Below are 20,676 nucleotides of genomic sequence, written 5' to 3' on the forward strand. Positions count from 1 at the left end.
TGTTATTAATCGATTATATTTTATGTTGAAGCTTTGATCTATATGATGTCATCAATTACCAAAAAGGGGGAGTTTGAAAGCACAACTTCTCCCTAGGTGGTTTTGGTAATTAATAGCAACATATATTTCATTGGACTAACAATTCTACTAAGTATATTTCAGAAAAGTTCAATGAATGTATTGGCTAAGGATTGTGAGGAGATCCCCTAGGTGCAAGGAACATCTATTGGCAACAAGCTTCAAGACTCTGCATTTTTATTTTATGTGAGAAATCACAATTATGTCCATAGGAAAGCCAATACTATTAAAAGGGGACGAGGTATCCATGATGACCTAGTTGCTCAAGTACTTAGAGATTAGCCACCAAAAGTACCCATGAAATTCTCCCACAAATATTTTGTCCAAAGCCTAAACACTCAAATTCGGCGCCACCAATATTTCCAAATCGGCCTTACCGAGTTTTACTCTAGATAGAATCCAGAGCCAACGCAAACAATCTTGGTACCACCAAGTTTGATTTTGGCCTGATCAAAAACAGTGACCAACTCCCTGGTTAGCCATTTTCTAAAATCGGAATCTCTGAGTATTGCAAATCAGTGCCACTGAGTTTGGGTAACTACCTAGGCCAGCCAAAATCGGACCCGTTGAGATTTATTTATCAGTCTCACCGAAATGCCAAAAGTTGCCACATTTTGCAACAGTCGGTGCAACCAAGTTTTTACTTCGGTTCCACCGAGTTGGACAATAATGTTGTAACAATTGGATTTTTCAAGATGCCTATATATACCCCTCGACCACCTCTCATTCATAGAGGAAGCACTCATAACGAACCAACACTTGCCCCATCCATTTTCTGAGAGAGAGTCACTTACTCATGTGTTGAGATCAATATATTCCATCCTACCATATGAATCTTGATTTTTAGCCTCCCCAAGTTGCTTTCCACCCAATCAATCTCTCCTACCCAAGCCAAATTTGTGTGAGAGTGATTGAGTGTTGAGGAGACTATCTTTTGAAGCACAAGAGCAAGAAGTTCATCATACTATCACATCTATTACGTTTTGGAGAGTGGTGTCTCCTAGATTTGTTAGGTGTCGCATGGGAGCCTTCGACTTCATGTGGAGTTGAACCAAGAAGTTTGTAAGGGCAAGGAGATCGCCTACTTCATGAAGATCTACCCCGAGTGAGGCTAGTCCTTCGTGGACGTAAGCCATGATGGAATAGACAAGGTTGCTTCTCCGTGGACCCTTCGTGGGTGGAACCCTTTGTGGACTCTCGCGACCGTTACCCTTCGTGGGTTGAAGTCTCCATCAACGTGGACGTACGATAGCACCACCTATCAGAACCACACCAAAAATCTCCATGTCATCTTTGCTTTTGATCTTCCTATCGCTATCCTCTACTTACATGTGCATGTCTTTACTTTCTGTTGCTATACTCTTAGACTTGCATGTGTAGGGTGTGATTGACTTATTGTAATTGCTAAAACTTGCCCACAACTAAATTTGGGAAAAGGCTAAGTTTTTATTTGGTCAAGTAATCTAATCACCCCCTCTAGACATACTTCGAATCCTACATGTATTTATGAATCCTAACCCTAGTCATTACACGCAATTATTTTTATCCTCATCTAATCTGAACTTCGGTGAATTACCTAACCCTAATCCTATGGAAAACGGGGAGGCTACCGACACAGAGAGTAGAGAGAGAGAGAGAGAGAGAGAGAGAGGAGAGGAGAGGGAAGGGCGTCGTACTTCGAAATGAGGTGCTCGGGGCGAGGAGGTGTGCGTGCAGCAATGAACGATGTCAGGCGGGGGGGAGGGGGAGCTCAGGGATCGAGAGGAAGACGAGTGTCGTTTGCGATCGGAAGTGAGAGTGAAAAGGGACAATTTTTTACTAGATAGGGCTTTAAAACGGACTAGTGCTGGCGTGAACCTAATTTGCCTATTGTGCAACACCAACACTAAGTAAATAGTATGGCGTTCGATTTCAACCAACGTCATTACTATTTAAAAATATTAGTACTGACGTTGAAGATAAATGGCACGTCACAACTAAAAATTATGACTACACATTTCTCCACTAGTGCTATATTGTTGCTAAGTGGAAAAGAGATAAGAAAATAGAAAAAAGAAACAATGTGTAAATTAACAACAAGCTGCAACAAGTACTCTTAAAGCCTTGTGAAAGTGGATGATGAGCCCTTATACTATATATCTATAGCTAATTATTAAATGAGTTGGTTATAAAGTTGACTTTAGATTACAAGACAACAACATATAGCCAACAACCAGCCATACTATCAACCATGGTCTAAATATAGTCATAGTGGGAAGTAATTTAGACTAATGTCATGCATATGATACTAATCTATTTTACTATCTTGGACGCCACTACATAGTAGCGCCGCACTAGCGCCTTCCCATGCGGCGGCTTTTCTCCATACATGCAAACTAATACACCAGCATGACATCAGCAAAGATTTTTTTAATGTTGAATTTAAAAAAAGTTTTATCTCTTAAACTATAAATCCAATTGACAATCCGCTTTCACCGTTAGCTTCCTCGCAACGAGATCTTCAAAACTAGATCCCATGTCGACATGTTTCCACAACTTTTTTTTCATCGATAGTTGCCAGATTACTATTATTTAGTTGCTAGATTATGAAACACTTAATAGCTACATTTATTTAACTTAGTTGTCAACTTAGCAATCATGTGTATAGATTTTTTGGCAACTACGCTTGCTAAAACCCCACGACCATGTTTGACAATTGATTGTTGTCTTGTAGCAATTTTCATTATACATGATAGAAATGCATGTCATAGGTTTGGTCTGTCAATATAAATATGTCAACTTGTCATATTTACATACAACTTTGCCAGAAAAATATTTTGTGTGATTGCTAGTTTAACTATGCCGACTTGTCATATTTACTAACAATTATCAAAAACAAAAAAGATTTCTTGTGGTCGTCGATTTTAAATATGTTGAGTTGTCATATTTTTGCACATTATCGTCCTAAAAAAGTTGTTTGTGCTTGCACGTTCGATTATGTTGAGATGTCATATTTATACGTAATTTCCAAAAAATATGGCGATTAGTTATTTTTATCACACAAGTAAATACTTATTAATATGACAAGTAAGTGCAACAAATATGGTAAGTATGAGCAAAAAAATTGTCGAAACATGCGGACATGAGATCTAGTTTTAAAGCTTTCGTCGAAACAAAGTCAACGACGAAAACGGATCATCGGTCAAATTAATGGTTTCAAAGATAATTTTTTTTTGAATTTTGATCATTTAGAATGAATGTGGTGACATCATTGAATGCATGCATGCATAACAAAGAGAAGAGGGTTTAGCCGCAGGTTGGTTTCTTTTTGCTGCTACTTTGCACGTGGTGTGAGCCGCCGCATCGAAACCCCTATACGACTTGTGTAGGTTAGATTTTTCCTACTATCTTTATAATGCACATTGATAATTGTATTTATTCGATTGTAAACTCATTTTGCTTTCGGTTCCGTTGTGTTATGATAACATATTATGTTACTTTAAAAACATCCCTCCTTTTTAAATACATGTCACATATTTTCTTTTGTCTTAGAATGAGTTATATTACTTGCTAAGTTACTCTTACTATGACTAGCCTCATGTGATGCGACAAAACTAAATCACATGTAGTTATAACGCCTAGACATTTTCTATAGTCTATTATTTTTCTTTTCGGTGTATAATATTTGTGTCCCGTGATGGATTGCCAATGTTTGCTCCACTTTGGCGAGGAAACGTATAGAATATTCTTAAATTTTAAATATTAATGAATCCAACAAAGTGATTAGTTTTTTTCGAAATGTTCGTACCCCCTCTCCCCCCAAAAAATGTTCATGAATTTTAAAATGTTCATGGATAATTTTTTAAGAATCTTAAAATATTTTAAAACCTTAAAAACTGCTTGAGAATTTTGAAAATGGCTTATGAATTTTGAAATATTATTCATTAATTTATTAAAAAATTTAAATTTCGAAATAAATAGTTTTTTTTGCGAATTTTCAAAGAGGTCATGAACTAAAAAATACCCATGAATTTAAAAAATGTGGACGCGTTGAAAAAATGTTAGCGTATTTAAAAATATCTGTGATTTTTGAAAAGTGTTCAGGAACTTTAAAATTATATCAAATTATCCAAAAATCTCCACATATTTTTAAATATATTCCTACTTTTAGAAATTATGTATTAAAACAATTAACACATGAATTTAGAAAGTTCTTAAGAATTACTAAATATAAAATAGAACTCGATAAATAAAACAAATAAAAATGGAAACATAATAAAGTAACAAAATATTAAAATAAATAACCGAAAGAAAAGAAGCGCAGGATAAAAGAATAAATCCAGAATGGAATCTTCCAAAAATTGGAGGAGAAGCATCACCTTTGGGCTAATTGGGCCAGCCCATCTATGTTTCTTCCTGTACACATAAAAACCAGTAGTTTTTCATTTAGAAGAAAAAATGTCCTTTGGTTTTTATACATTGAAAACTTTATAATGTAAAACATGTTCATTAATTCCAAAATTACATGAATTTCAAAGAATATTTACAATTGTGAAAATTGTTTACTGATAAAAATTGTACGTATGAAAAAATCATTTATTTTAAAAATGATCTTGAATATAAAAAATAGAAAAATTGTAAAAATATTCAGGAATTAAAAATATATTCCAGGATTTGGTTCGTGTTAAAAAAATTATGAGAATTTTAAAACATTCATGAATTTGGGAAAATATTTTTATTTGGTACAAAATCATGAAGTTACTTTTTTCATGAATTAAATAATTTCAAGAATTTATAAAATAAAATGAAAAGGACAAAATGTAAAAAAATCAAAAAAGGAATTAAGGTTTTTTGTAAATCACAAAACCGAGGAAAACAAAAACCAAAGTAAACCTAGCCTAGAAAATCAGAAGGAGATAACATGGGCGACAATTCAGTTACGATCTAATGAGGGAGAGATAGTAGCCTCCGTGCACCGACTGTTGTGTATTTGACGTGTTTGGGCAACTCCAACACGGTTCGCCAAAACGGGCATCGCCAAATGTCTTTGAACATCTCCGAACGTGTCCGCGAACAGCCGAGGAGGCGTATGTCATCCAGCTATATTCATATAATGTGTACCCTTTGTCCAAAGAAAATAGGCGAGAGAAGGGTGAGAGAGGAAATGAGTTTGTGGTGGGGGTCCAAAGCTAAGTTGGCGTGTCTTCAGTGTGTCCAAACTCTCCCAAGTCATACCTATGTTTGGTTCAGGTTTATAGGATTTTGGATGTTCGGACTGCCTAATTTTTTTTTGATGACTCTCATTGGATGATCAAAATTCAAAAGTTCACCAAATAGGATGCCACCATTCTGAAATAGGAATTGTCATATACCAGCTCGATGATCTTAGAGGCGTCCGACTTTAAGCCCAAACGGCCCAGAACGCGTGCTATAGCATCAAAGGGTCGCGCTTGCTCCACGTGACGTCCATCCGAGGCGCTAGGGTTTTCGCGTTGCCCTCCCGTCGCTTCGCGGTGCCGAACATATAAGAGCAGCCTCCGTGCCCCGTCCGTTTCCTCTTCGTTACTCCCTCTCTCTCGACCGACGCCGCCGCCGCGTCGACAAAGTCCGTAAGGTCTCCGGCGCCCACCACATCCTGCCTCTTCCCCTCGATTCGTATACTTTCGCATTTCCTATCCTGCGCTTGTTTTGTTCCGTTCCGCGCGAGATCTCTCTTAATCTCAATGTTCTCGTGTTTGTTCTCCTGCAGGGCGTCAACTGATCGGCGGCAGCCATGAGGTACTTCCTAGCTTCCTTCGGTCGCACCACATCTCATATAGTTTCATTCCACGACTGTGTCTAGCGGCATGAAATTGTCCATTGTTCTCTGCAGTTGTGTTATAGAACACTGTAAATTACCTAGGATATATGTCATTTGCATGTCAGTCCGCCGTTGCCTGTTTTGTTAGTCGTGTAATCGTGTTAAATATCTTGTTCCAGAGTGAGTTGTCGGTTTAAGATCTTATTTGTGAGTAGAGTTGAGATCTTATGGTGCGTAGTGATTCAATTGTTTTGCAAGTGGTTAAGATGCTGTGCGAGAGGGATTGATTGAATGTAGTCCTCTACAAGTCTAAAATTGCTCAAGTATTGTGCGAAAGAGATTAATTGAATGTAGTCCTCCACAAGTTTGACTTGCTAGAACTCGTGGTATATTCCAATGTAGGCATTTTCTGCTTCCTTAAAGCCATATCATTCTAGAACTGGGCGGCTTAATTGCCAATTTTTTCTTACAACATCATGATTTTGAGCTTGTCTAACCCATTGCAGTAAGCTCCAAAGTGATGCTGTCAAGGATGCCATCACCCAGATTGTTGGGGAGGCCAGAGAAAAGAAACGCAAGTTCACTGAGACTGTGGAGCTTCAGATTGGTCTCAAGAACTACGACCCACAAAAGGATAAACGTTTCAGTGGCTCTGTGAAGCTGCCCCATATCCCCCGCCCAAAGATGAGGGTGTGCATGCTTGGTGATGCCCAGCACGTCGACCAGGTAAAGATACTCCTCGATATATGTGTGGAAGTTTATGTATTAACTCAACTATGACATCAATTGAAATGCTTATGTTTGATAGTGATTGTGCCCTGCATGTATCAATTACATTAATGACATTTCGTCAAGCCAAGAACCACCGTACTTCCTAATATGATAATTATGTCAAGAAAATTGAATTGGATCATTTTTTATTTTTATTCTGCCTACTATGGTACCGTGCGTTCTAATCATATGATGATGTGTATTGGAATGTGTGCAGGCTGAGAAAATGGGACTTGACTACATGGATGTTGAAAGTCTTAAGAAGATGAACAAGAACAAGAAGCTTGTTAAGAAGCTAGCCAAGAAGTACCATGCTTTCCTGGCATCAGAGGCCATAATCAAGCAGATCCCTCGTCTCCTTGGCCCTGGTCTTAACAAGGCAGGCATGTTCTCCATCTTGTTTCATGCTAGTACTGTTTCATTTTCAAGTTATATTGCTCTTGTGCAAGTCTAGTCTTAATCTGGTTGTTGATGCCTCATTGCATCTTCTGATTTGTTTCATTTGTTGCTATGTGCATTGTGAGCCTTTGGCATTGTGCAGAAAGGGCAAGTAGACTATTTTCATTACCTAGACATTTAATGTTGTTGCTCTAAATCTCTTTCACATATTGCTATATTCTCTCGGAGAGCTGTCTGCTAGTGTTACCAACTTTTCTTATGCGGTAGCAGGATCTAATCCAGTCACGTCGATGCCACTGCAGGCAAGTTTCCCACTCTGGTAAGTCACCAGGAATCTCTTGAAGCCAAGGTGAACGAGACAAAAGCTACAGTCAAGTTCCAGCTAAAGAAGGTTCTTTGCATGGGTGTTGCTGTGGGCAACTTGTCGATGGACGAGAAGCAGATCCAACAAAACATCCAAATGAGCGTCAACTTCCTTGTGTCCCTCCTGAAGAAGAACTGGCAGAATGTGAGACCCATTCTGGATTCTCGTTGCAACTATGCGTCTTGTGTTTCTGTTTAATGTAGATAATCAACTCGCATGACATTGCATCCTACAGTTCTGATTTTATATGATTTGTGTTCTCCAGGTGAGGTGCCTGTACGTGAAGAGCACCATGGGGAAGCGTGTACGGGTGTTCTAAGTTGGTGTGCTCCAGTGGCTGTCCTGTCGACCCGAGCTTGTCTTTGGATTAGATCTGTTTCACTGATACCAATTTTGTGTTTACCTAAGCGAACATCAACAAGTATTTTATCTTGTTAGTCTTTTGTTGAACAGAAATCATGGGAGCAATAGAACTGCATTTTCTGTTAAGATTCTCCGTTGTGCCTTTTATATCAAAGATCTATGCGATCTTGATTTTCATCTCTGGGGTTGTTTGGATAAGGATTTTTTCCTAAAACCGTTTCCTATAAGAGCATCTCAAACAGTTATGGTTTCCTCTAGTTTGTAGGTCAAACTCATGTAAAATGATCCAGAGTATACTCAGGCAAACAGTTCGAACATGAAAATCATGTGATATACGTTCCGTGAAATGAAAAGACATGAATAAAACAAGGATAAATATGAAAAGCACTCAAGATCATCACTGATGACTTCCATTACCCGTGCCGCTCCCAAATCCAAGTCCAGTAGTGTCTCCACCCAGCTTTGGTGATGAAATTTGTGGCTTCATGATCGGTAGATATTGTAATTAAAATTTATGACATCATGATCTGCAGATATTGCAAAGGTTAACAGTGTCTTGAACATGATCTTGTACTCCGCAGTCTCTTGCTTCATCGGCAAAATTGACAAAAATGACCTCTGGGGAAAAGAACTCACGGAGTGACCCTTCGGGGAAAATATGTCATCCGGCTGACCTTTTTGTGTGCCGCCACACTACACTGTGTGACGCTTAGCCGTTCGGCGCCACATCCCCCGACCACCTGTCAGGGAGGGCCCACCCCCAGGCCGTGTGACGCCTAAGCCTCAGGCGTCACACATTGTAATGTGTGGCGCCGAACGCTTAGGTGCCACACATTGACTTAACTGGCCACGGGCCAGCCTCCCTCCCCACCCCCTCCCCATTCCCCTCCCTCATTCAAACAGCAACGGCGGCGGCTGGCTCTCTTCGAATCCCTAATCCCCTCCCCCATCTTCTTCAGATCTGGTGATTTCTTCCTTGGATTGATCCCCCAAGGTAATCTCCTCCCCCATCTCCTTCCGTTTCCCATCCTTCTATCCAAGTGGAATAGGTTTTTGTTGAGTAGATTGATTTGAGTAGGTTCTTAGGATTTGACTAGTTAGGATACGAGTTCTTAGGATTTGAGTAGTTAGTATATTAGTAGTTAGTATATGAGTATTAGGAGTTAGTATATTAGTAGTTAGTATTAGTAGTTAGTATATGAGTATATGAGTAGTAGTACATATTATTAGTTAGTATTAATAGTTAGTATATGAGTATATGAGTAGTAGTTCATATTAGTAGTTACTATATGAGTATATGAGTAGTAGTAGTTCATATGAGTTCTTAGGATTTGAGTAGTTAGGATATGTAGATTAGTGGATTAGTAGATGAGTAATTTTTTGAATATGAGTATTTTTCTTGTGATTTGTAGGATGGTGTGGCTTCTGAATAATGTTTATGACGTTGAACACCGGGCCTATTTCATGTCGGAGAAGAAAATGATAAGTAGAAAATGATTAGTAGATGAGTAATTTTTTGAAAATGTAATAAGCACTTGATATCTTCTTCTCCTATCTGTTTGCAGGAGCTTATGCCCTTGAAGATCCGGTCTCATGGGGCATCGTCTGTAATGCAGTACGATGAGCGGTACACCCCATACATCGAGACGACAGGACTCCTTCCATTCGTGCAGCTTGTGAGTCGGTCAATGCCCAATCTGAACCCTGCGGCAGTCACATCACTTATTGATCGTTGGAGGCCGGAGACACATAGTTTTCACCTCCCGACCGGAGATGACGGTTACTCTTCAAGATGTTTCCATGATCACCGCACTTTCGATCGAGGGGAAGCCTCTTTGTATGAGCACTGATTCCGAGGGATGGCGGCAACAAATGGAGGTTCTTATTGGTATGTCGCCGAAGGAGCCGGAGGTAGAAGATGGAGGGAAGAAAGATAGAGTCCCGGCCGGCGCTCCTTTCACTTGGATTGCCGCGAACTTTGCTCATTGTCCTGAGGACGCAGATGACGAGGTGATCCAGAGGTATGCTCGCGTGTACATGTGGTACGTCATCTTTAGGACTATCTTTGCTGACGGCACTGGCAAGAATGCTCCATGGCTGTGGCTGAAGGCGTTGACTGTTTTCGACAACAAGTTCAGCTGGGGCTCGGCCGCACTGGCTTACTTGTATCGGCAGGTAATAAATTGTTAGTATTAAGTACTCTCTGTTATCTTTTTCTGCTAAACTCATGCATGTTTGTTGTTACTTCTAGTTGGACGATGCTTGTCGCAGGACCACAAAAGACGGTGGAGTTGGTGGTTGTATGCTCCTACTTTCAGTATGGAGCTGGGAACGCCTACCTGTTGGACGCCCTAAAAGCTCACAGTGGAATACCTGGGATGACCACGGCAACCCTGTACGGCAACCTACATGGGCTTACAAGTGGGACTTGGTATCGGAGGTGGCAAGCGAAGTGAACCTATTGTACAAGCAATACACCAACGAGATGGATTCGCTTACCCCCGAGCAGGTAAGATGGATTCAGAGTTGACTTCCAGCTTTTATGTTGTGAGTAAAATGAATTGTGCCTTTTATGTTGTGTTGTAGGTGGAATGGCAGCCATATGGTGTCGGGCCAAACTTTGGTGATGCACACACACGTTCAAGCTCAATCCACTATGCGTGCAGGAAAAACATCTTTGGCTAATGCGTTGTCCCCTTATATGCAATTGGGCGGTTGAGTTTCATCTCCCGCATCGTGTGATGCATCAATTTGGGTTCTTTCAGCCACACCCGCCGGAGTGGGTGGACACGGACACACAGCTTCACAGGTAACAAAAAAGAAGTACTGATTAGTTTTGTTCTTAGTGTTGAGCGAGCTACTGATGGGTTTTGTTAAAAGCAGGTTGGATAGGAGGAGGCAGCGAAAGATCAAGGATTGGCATAAGCATCATAAGAGCTATGTCATTATGTTCGAGCAAAGTGTGCAGGCAGCTTCGAGCATACGACGAACCCAGTACCGCCAGCATTGTCCGCTTGCGTTCAACAACTACCTAAGATGGTTTCAGGAGAGTACTCGTGTCGAGATTTGTCCGCCGGCTTACGAGGAGGACATATTGGAAGAACCCACTCAGTACGATGCACTTGCCCAAGGCCGTTACAACAAGTTAATTCGCAAAGGGTACCAAACTTCCTTCGCCCCTGTCCTGAACTTTGTGGTAAGTGTGCTCACCTATGTTAAGTATGAATGCTAGTACACCTATTCACTTGCATGTCATTGTCTTGTGATCATAGCGCAAAGAGGTCAAGAAACAAGCTGATGGGTCCGAAGATATTCTAGAGAACACACCTGGAGGAAAAAAGGGAGAATCTCCACTTCGTCTTTTCATAAAGGTGTTGTGTCATTATTATTATTTTGCCCACGAATGCAACATTATAGGTTACCTTATATATGTCATTTATATTTGAATCTAACAGGAACAGGGCCAGAAGTTACGACGCCTATCCAACATTTTAGGTTGCCGTGACCCTGAATATGTTTCACCTTCGAGATCCGGTTCATCCGAAAGAAATACTCTAGTCGATTCAGCTTCTTCGGGCGCTCGTATGGACGATGGTGACATTACCTCGGCAGCTAATACCCAAAGAAATACTGTAGAGGATGATGTTGACACTCCTGAGGTATGACATAGCCATAAAACATTGTGCACTTTCAACCTTCAACTTTGAACTTTCAACCTTCATATGTATTAGGTTGCGGACGGGATGACGTTGAAGGCTTTCCAACGCTCCGCTTACATGTTGAAGCCTAGGAAGGAATTTAGGCGGTACTCACCAGATGATTATGCGAAAGGAAAGAACCCGGTCGCCGGGGGCTCTCGTTTGTCAAGGATGAGAAGCATGGACGATGAGGATGAGGATGACGATGACGATGAGTCGGATGACCCGGAGCAATTTGTGGTTGCAGAAGAAAGAAGCTAGTTTCTAAGAGGGGACGAGGCCCCAAGATGTGAACCGGAGCCATTTGGAGTTGTGAAGCATTTGCACTTGTTGGTGTTGCACTTGTGTTGTGAACCATTTACTTTTGTTGTGAACCATTTCGAGTTGTGAACCATTTAGTTGGTGTTGCACTTGTTGTGAACCATTAGGAGTTGTGAACCATTTGCTTATGATGATGATGATGCTGTCAAAATATATGATTTCAATTTCTGTCAAAATATATGCTGTCTAAATATATGCTGTAAAAATGTTGTATTGCTGTCAAAATTTAGCTTCGAGCAGGTTTTCACATGTGTGGCGCCCAAGGCTTAGGCGCCACACATGTGCAACGCCTAAGCCTTAGGCGCCGCACATGTGAAAACCTACTCGCATCTCAAATCACACTATTTCCCGCCACCTTTCCCTCCTCCGTTCCCGCCAAAATTTACACGTCTTCTTTCCCGCCACCTTTCCCTCCTCCGTTCCCGCCAAAATTTCCACGTCTTATTTCCCGCCACCTTTCCCTCCTCCGTTCCCGCCAAAATTTCCACGTCTTCTTTCCCGCCACCTTTCCCTCCTCCGTTCCCGCCAAAATTTCCACGTCTTCTTTCCCGCCACCTTTCCTTCCTCCGTTCCCGCCAAAATTTCCACGTCTTCTTTCCCGCCACCTTTCCCTCCTCCGTTCCCGCCAAATTCTCGACGTTTCCTTTCCGGTCTATAAAAGGAGGCATTGGACTGCCTTCCTCCGTCATCCAGCCTCACTTGAGAACACTACCACCGCTTTAGTCAATATGAGTTTGCCTTGCTCGGATCAAAGCATGAGGCCTAAGAAAATGAAGAGTGCGAGTTTGCCTCGGGGTGTGGAAGCAGTTCGATGTTGGTGCGGTGATCTCTGCAAGGTGAAGGAGGTGGAGGATTTTTCAGATTGGTTGGGCATGAAGTTTTTCATGTGCGCCAATTATGAATCTGATCCACCTGAATCTATTTCTGCGTACATCAGGCCTCCGGTATGCTCAAGTCATCGAGATTATTGTTTACTTGATATTATTGTTTACTTGAATCTGATCCATCTGGTAGTCTCCTCCTCCTCTCTGCATGTACTATCGTTGGATTGACACGGAAATGCCGGATTGGGCGGTGACCGAGATTCGTGAAAGAGGTCGCCGTGCATGGGCTAGCTGGGACTTGGAAGAGCGCCGCGAGAAGGCTGAAGCAGAGGAGAAAGCAGCGCAGAAGAAAGAGTGGGAAGAGTACTGTGTGGAGCAGAGGGCTTTTCTTGATGAGATGATAAGGAAAAACCAAGAAGAGAAACTACGGCTGGAGGAGGTTTACAGACAGCGGGAACAAGCCCGTGAAGCTGAGAGGGAGAGAAAGAGAGAAAGAGCTCGTGCGGCTAAGGCAGCAGAAGAAGCCAGTGATGGAAAAGGAAAATATCCACGTTGGACTCAGTAGATTTCACGAAGTTGTATGAGCAAGTTGTATCTTAATTTCAGCAAGTTGTATCTTCATTTCAGCAAGTTGTATCAGCAAGTTGTATCTTAATTTCACCAAGTTGTATCTTAATTTCAGCAAGTTGTATCAACACTTGAGAAGACTAAGATAAGGATAAGGATCAACAGAGTCTTGATGAAATGAGAAACATAGTCTTGATGAAACAGAGTAACAGAATGCAAGACATATCCTCATGAACATAGTCTTGACGAAATGAGAAACATTGTCTTGATGAAATGAGAACAAAGTGAAACTAAGACCAAGATATCAACACTTGAGAACACAGTCTTGATGAAATGAGAACATAGTCTTGACAAAATGAGAACAAAGTGAAACTAAGACCAACATAGTCTTGATGAAACAGAGTATCAGCACTTGAGAAGACTAAGATAAGGATAAGGATAAGGATCAAGGATGAGCATTACTTTGTTTCACATGTGTGGCGCCTAAGACTTAGGCGCCACACATCACATGTGTGGCGCCTAAGGCTTAGGCGCCACACATGTGAAACAAAGTAACATAAAGTCGACATTTGGGATGCCAGTAGGTTTTCAATTGTGTGGCGCCTAAGCCTTGGGCGTTGCACATGTGTGGCGCCTAAGCCTTAGGCGCCACACATGTGAAAACCTATTGGCATCTCAGGTGTGGACTTTCTGTTACCCTATTTCACATGTGTGGCGCCTAAGCCTTAGGCGCCACACATGTGCAACGCCCTAGGCTTAGGCGCCACACATTCTCACATGCTGAAAACTGCAGCACATAGTGGTGGAGGAGTTCAAATATACATCACAAATATGCACAAATATACAACACAATAATACTAGAGTTAAAACATACAACACAAAGAGGGTGGAGTTCAAACATACATAGGGTTCTTAAAGAACATACGTCCAAAAATGCATACATAGTGGAGTTTCATAGTAAGAAAACGCGCAAGCGAACAAGGTTCAACAACACATAGGGTTCAACAACACATAGGGTTCGAAGATGAAAGTGCGCATGAGAATAGAAGCATCCGGCTCTATTGGGTCGAGCAAGGCCCCTTTCCCTTCTTCTTCTTCCTCTTTTCTTCCTCTTCTTCTTCCCTTTTGCGCATTTTTGAAGCCTCTTCCTTAATCCTTTCCGTGAAGCGTTGATGCTCCCGCTCTCTCTTTGCTGCGCCCTCTGCCCACATCTTCTTAAAGTTAGCTTCATATTCTTTTTTACGTTTCTCTAGCGTCTTCCTGTCATTCTCCTTTATCCTAGCCTCATATCTCCGGCGCTCAAGGAACATTTGCCACTCCTCATCCATCTTTGCCTTATGCTCCTCATCCTTCTTCTTTCGCGCTTCGGCTGCATCCTCCTCTCTCAACTTCTTTGCAGCCCTCTCCATCAACCGCTGCTCCTCACTGGTTGCATCCTTCTCCTCCCCCACTCCGCTTTTTCCTTGTTGGGTTGAGATGCGGCCATACGTACAAAACAGGCATCAAAGCTCATAGTTAGTAAAATAACACACAAAGGAGCATGAAAAACAACATGATAAAGATAAGTCAAATATGTGACATACGGAAATGGTCCTCGTAGGTATCCACGCATACCAATCCTAGTAAGTCCACCACCTATCCCACCACTGCCTCTAGCAGCACCACCACCTATCCCACCCCTGCCTCTAGCACCACCACGACCTATCCCACCCCTGCCTCTAGTAGCACCCCTGCCTCTACCACTGCCTCTAGCACCACGTCCTCTAGTAAGCCCAAGTCGGCTAGGAACATGTTGAGTAGGAACTTGTTGGGTTGTGCTTGCTTGACCCGTCCCTTGTTGGCTCGTGCTTCCTTGACCCGTCCCTTGTTGGCTTGAACTTGGTTGGCTAGGACTTGGTTGGCTTGACCTGGAATCATTGTTTTTGGACTTCTTCTTTCGCGTCGTACACCTTCTTGTGTTGTGCCCTGTTACACCACAATCTCCACAATGTGATCTCTCAGTAGGCTCTTGGAATTGGTTGTTCCCCATTTCTCTGCCACCACCATGGCCCCATCCATCCATGTCTCCTCTAAAACGCTTTGTCTTTCGTCTTCCCAGTTTCACAACCTTCCACTCTGGGTCGCGCCATAGTTGTACTCCATGACACTCCGGCTGTCGTGGGTATAAGCCTGACAGTAGATGTGTAGGGTACGAATTAGATGGGCGGAGTCCTAGCTACGGCGAGGTTGTATGAGTTCAGGCCCCTCTACGGTGGAGGTAATAGCCCTACGTCTCAGTGCTCCTGGAGCTTGTTACCGAGTGTAATATGGAGTACAATGTTTTTCTAACCCTTTTACCAGTGGGGGAGGGTGGCTTATATAGAGTGCGCTGCCCTCCACAACGGTTCTGATTCAAGGGTGGAGTAGTGGTGATTTAATGCATGCGTTACAGGTAATGTATGCTATAAATGCTAGTTAATGCACCCGGAAACGTACGGCAGTTTCCCTCCAGGGATGTTACGACGCACCGAGTGTATCCAGTCGGTAGGTCCGGTGTCCTCCGAGTCTTAGTCTCCGGCTGGATGATTCTGGGCCCGTTACCGACTGGATGATGGGGGCACCTTAATACAGTCGGGCATACTTAAGGTCCTGTCCCTTGCGTGGGGTAGTCCTTGGGTAGGACCTGTAGGACAGGCCTATGACCCTACCCTAGGACTATGACCCCATCATTAGTCCCCGAATGGATTGGGGTTGAAACGTCAAAGCAGTGCTCGATGCTCAGATCTGACTGGACTAGGTTCGGCTTGGGCATTGCTTGCCTCTATCCATTCTATCTCTCCTGGCCAATGATCCGAGTGAATGTGTTTTGCGGAACGGACTGTCGGGAACCGAGTGCCTTCACGGCATCTTTTGACACGACCGGTCAACTGACAGCGGCGGATTTTCGGGTTCTCAAATTTCGGGTTCCGCGCCCTTAGCGGGGGCGACATCAGCGCGCTCGAGTAGCGCCTGACTCCTCGATCCTCGTGCCTTCAACTCTTCCGCCGATATCACCGCGGCTGGTTGGGCGGATAAGATTTCGGGCCCGCTCGCCAGCGACCCAGTCGGTGTTCTATTTAACTCTGGCCGACGAGACCCTTCGGTTACGCTCGCCGAATCTTCTGCTCTTGCTCGCTCCGTCTTCCTCGCCACCTCTTGCGCTCACACACCTTTCCCTTCCCATCCTTCTCGAAAACTCGCCATCGCCGCCATGACCAAGGGCTAGACCAGCAAGATGGAGGCAAGGAAGAAGAAGGGCAAGGCGGCGGCTGCTCAGCGGCGGCAGCGGCCATTGCCAGCGGGATGGATCCAGGGAGACTTTCTCCCCTCCAAAGTGACGGAGGGGGACCTGCTGGAGCTGGTAGAGCACGGCCAGCTCGTGCATAAGTCTTGGAGGTTGCCGGCGGACGACGAGGTTGAGCCGGCGCCACGGGAGGGGGAGCGTGTCTTGCTCCTCAACCACGTTCACCGAGGTTTCTCTCTGCCCCCACCCTTTCTTCAAGGGTATCATGAATCATTTTGGTGCACAACTCCATCATTTCCCTCCGAATGCCATCGTCCACCTTTGTGCCTTCATCGTTTTATGCGAATGCTTTATTGGTTGTCCTCCCCATTGGGGTTTCTTCAAACACATCTTTTCCGTCCGCTCCCAAACCATAAAACGTCTTAGTCAATCGGATGACAAGACGCATCTCCTCCAGCTCTGTGGGGGTTTAGGGTTTCAGAAGAAGAATCAGAGTATTTACCCTGCTCTGCAGTTGAGTGAGTCGGTTAGGAACTGGCAGTCGACGTGGTTCTACTGCCAGGACATAGCCTGTCCGAACGCGTCGAATGGGCTGCCTCCATTCAGTCTAGACCGCCCTGCTCCGCCCAAGCAACTCGCTCTCTCAAAAGTGGAGAAGAAAGACATCCAGCCTTTGGTTGACGCACTCGCGGATGTTGTCAGGAGGGGGGTCACTGGGATGGACTTGCTGGAAGTCTTCATCGGTCGGCGAATCCAGCCCCTGCAAGCCCGCCACCACGCTATGTGGCACTACACAGGACCCGAGGACTCCACTCGGACCAACGTGGAGGGCATTCTCGAGGAGAAGGTGACCTCAGGGGTGCTCCAAATCACGGGTCCCTGTGAGAATCCCAAGGGGGCCCGCCGAGTGACTCCTTACGGTGCGGACAACCCTCCACCGAATCAGGTGAGTAGCATTAGCCGAGTGCGTTGAACTGCCTTGATTTCAGCAACTCATTTATATCTCCGCGTGATGCTTAACGTTTCCGACTGAAATTCATGCAGGCGTGGACCAACTGGTTCTCCCCCGTCTCGAGCGGGAAACTGGAGGAGGAAGATGAAGAAGGCAGCCAGGAGGGAAGCGTGGAGAGCGACGAATACATCTTCGACAATGGAGAGTCGGAGGAGGAAAACATCGAGGAAGAGGAAAAGGATGAAGAGCCAGACTCGCCGCCTCCGCGGCCAGAGCATCAGAATAGGCGTCGGCAAGAGTCTGCCGTCCCTTCAGTTCCCCCTGTGTCGCCGAGTGCCCCGCCTGCTTCCCCGGCTGCACCGAGTGTTCGAGGTACCAAAAGAGCCAGGGACGCAGCCGCTGAACCTGCGGGCCAGTCCTCCAAGGCGCCCAAATCGAGCGGGTCCAAACCTCGGAAGGCTCTGCCGCGGATGAGGGTGGCCATCCCCGTCACCTCCACGTAAGCGAATCTAGTTTTCGGTCCTTTATGTTGACTGAGTGAACTCTTGTTTTACAAGTAGAATGGTCTTCACTCGACAGGGTTGCCACTTCTGCGACCTCGCCGGCTCGCCAAGGGGACGACCCCATGGACGCGGACAATGTCGTTTCATCACAGCCAGGTACGTTGTGGGAGAGTCGGGTATTTTATTCCTGCAGACTGCGCCATCTCTTTCTTCTTCTGAAGCACTGCGTTATTCGGCTTGTCAGGGGGGAGAGCTGACCCGACCACGGAGCCCGTCGAAGAGCCTGTCCCTGAGGCTGCTCCTCCTGCCGCCGCCCCTGCCGCCGACGCTCTACCAAACGAAGTGCCTCCGCCGACTGAACCGGCGTTGACGGGTGAGGAACCTACTGGGGTGAACCTTGGGATGAACCAGGATCTCCCCCCGATTCCCGGTTCGTCGAACGCCGAATTCAACATTCGATGTGTCCCGGAGGAGCACGTGGGAGCGGTCAAGGGGACCATGGTTCAGGCGGAGCTGATGGCCGGAGAGGCCAAGAGCGTTTATGACTCCGCTGCAGCTTTATATCAGCGGAGCTTGGAGCTGCGCGATGACATCCGAGTAAGTAACCTAGTAAGTACTTACTTTTCTTCTGTAACCCACTGGGTGTTGTCTGTTGTTTGCAATGGGTTCACTCCGAGTGAACCCAGTGGGTGTAGTCCCCGAGACTTCTGTCGAGTGCTTGCACCGACAGTTGTCTTTATACGTTTGGCCTTTATGTTTATCGTGTCCGCAGACAAGATTTCTGAGTGCGAGTATTTACTGCAGTCGGAGCACTCTTGCGGTAAGAGTCTCTAGAGTAAACTACACACAAGTCGAGTAGTTTTAGCCTCAGAGGAGTAGGTGAAAACGTGCACCTCAATAGGGCGGACCTGCTTGAGGTGCGTGTCAGTGGGGTCACTCTCAGTGAACCCACTGGGTGTAGTCCCCGAGACCGCTGTCGACTGCTTGCGTCGGCAGGGGTCTGAAAAACTTAGTGTGTGAACTGATAAACTTGCTGACCGCCCTTTGTTTGTTTGGTGCAGAAAACTTGTGAAATGGGAACTTCTTATGAAGCCCTGAGAGCGGAGAGGAATCAATATGCTGGTGAACTGGAAGCTGCAATGCTTGCCATGGCTGGTATGAAGGATGCTCTGGAAGCGCGAGAAAAGTCCTTGGAAGAAGCTCGGGAGGCAAACAGGGTATTGACGGCGGAGACGCAGATGATGAGGAAACATAGGACCGATTTGCATAATCAGCTGGGCGTCCTGAACAGAAGGTGCATAGCTCAAGAGAAGTATGTCACCGACTGGGCTGAGCAAATGATGACTTGTCTGGCTGGTAAGTCTAATGCTATGTCGAGTGGCTTTATCGTGTGCCATACATTCGGTTTTCATTGTCTGCTTGTTTGTTGGTGGCAGACTTTTGCGGAGACCCTGAAGCTGAAACGGCGGCTGTGGAACGGTCTGTTAAGGACAAAGTTCCACTCGGTGAGGACGCCAATCGGGATCTGCTTCGAGCACAAATCTGCGCTAGCAAAGTAGGTCCTTTCATCGGTCGACTGAGAGAAGTCGTCGGCCGAATTAACAAGGAACTTTGGCCGGAAGACAAGTCGCGGGAGGAGATGGAGACCCTAACGAGCCGACTGGAGGAGGTGCCGAGCCAAGTGCAATCTTGGAAGAAATCGGCAGCGTGTTGCGGTGCTGATGTGGCGCTGTCCTTGGTCCGAGTCCATTGCAAAGAAGTGCGGGAAGATAAGCTGAAAGCCTTGAAAGTCGCCAACACGAAGAAGCTTCAATTCGAAGACTTCATGGAGACATTCCTGGAGACTGCGACCTGCATTGCTGATGGAATCGACCTGGATACCTTTGTGGAACCCTCCAGTCCTTACGCGGGCCCAGCTGACTCATGATCGAATTCTATCCTCGGTATGCCGAGTGTTTGTCTGTAAGATATTCTGGCCACTTCTGTTGGCCGTCATACTTTTAGATCGGTGCGGGTAAGCTTGATCCGCACCGAGTCCGTTATCGTTTCTATACTGCTGGTAGTCACAATGAAAACACTTATTCTTTTGCTTGAATGCTGTTTGGAGTTGAACACTTAATGTGTACTCCTAGAATATTAGGACTTAGGTGATTCATGATGAGTGCTACCCGAGTGTAACGTATAGAGCACACTCGGAGGAGCGATTAGTACTTAGGCGATGCAGGATCGCAGCTAAGTCCTCGAGTGTGACGTGAAGTGCACACTCGAAGGAAGATTAATACTTAGGCGATGCGGGATCGCAGCTAAGTCCCCGAGTGTGACGTGAAGTGCACACTCGAAGGTAGTTAATACTTAGGCGATGCAAGATCGCAGCTAAGTCTCCGAGTGCGACGTGAAGTGCACACTCGGAGGAAGTTAATACTTAGGCGATGCAGGATCGCAGCTAAGCCCCCGAGTGCGACGTAAAGTGCACACTCGGAGGAAGTTAATACTTAGGTGATGCAGGATCGCAGCTAAGCCCCCGAGTGCGATGTAAAGTGCACACTCGGAGGAAGTTAATACTTAGGCGATGCAGGATCGTAGCTAAGCCCCCGAGTGCGGCGTGAAGTGCACACTCGGAGATAGTTAATACTTAGGCGATGCAGGATCGCAGCTAAGTCCCCGAGTGCGAAGTGAAGTGCACACTCGGAGAAGTGTTACTTAGGCGATTCGGGATCACAGCTAAGTCCCCGAGTGCGACGTGAAGTGCACACTCGGAGATAGTTAATACTTAGGCGATGCAGGATCGCAGCTAA

General features: G+C 45.0%; 1 protein-coding gene across 2 annotated transcripts; it reads left to right on the plus strand.

Annotated features, from left to right (window-relative positions):
• Positions 1-5,591: 5,591 nt before the first annotated feature.
• On the plus strand, positions 5,592-7,880 carry LOC123407530 (60S ribosomal protein L10a-like). Of its 2 annotated transcripts, none has more exons than XM_045100689.1 (6): positions 5,592-5,671; positions 5,807-5,835; positions 6,364-6,583; positions 6,846-7,011; positions 7,330-7,535; positions 7,657-7,880. In XM_045100689.1, the coding sequence occupies exons 2-6, from the start codon at positions 5,831-5,833 to the stop codon at positions 7,708-7,710; spliced, it is 651 nt and encodes a 216-aa protein (XP_044956624.1). In that variant the 5' UTR covers positions 5,592-5,671; positions 5,807-5,830; the 3' UTR covers positions 7,711-7,880. The 2 variants fall into 2 exon arrangements, with proteins under 2 accessions (XP_044956624.1, XP_044956625.1); XM_045100690.1 differs by having other exon boundaries at positions 5,632-5,666.
• The last annotated feature ends 12,796 nt before the right edge of the window (positions 7,881-20,676 follow it).

This window comes from Hordeum vulgare, chromosome 7H (genome assembly GCF_904849725.1).
Source record: "Hordeum vulgare subsp. vulgare chromosome 7H, MorexV3_pseudomolecules_assembly, whole genome shotgun sequence".
Lineage (NCBI taxonomy): Eukaryota > Viridiplantae > Streptophyta > Magnoliopsida > Poales > Poaceae > Hordeum > Hordeum vulgare.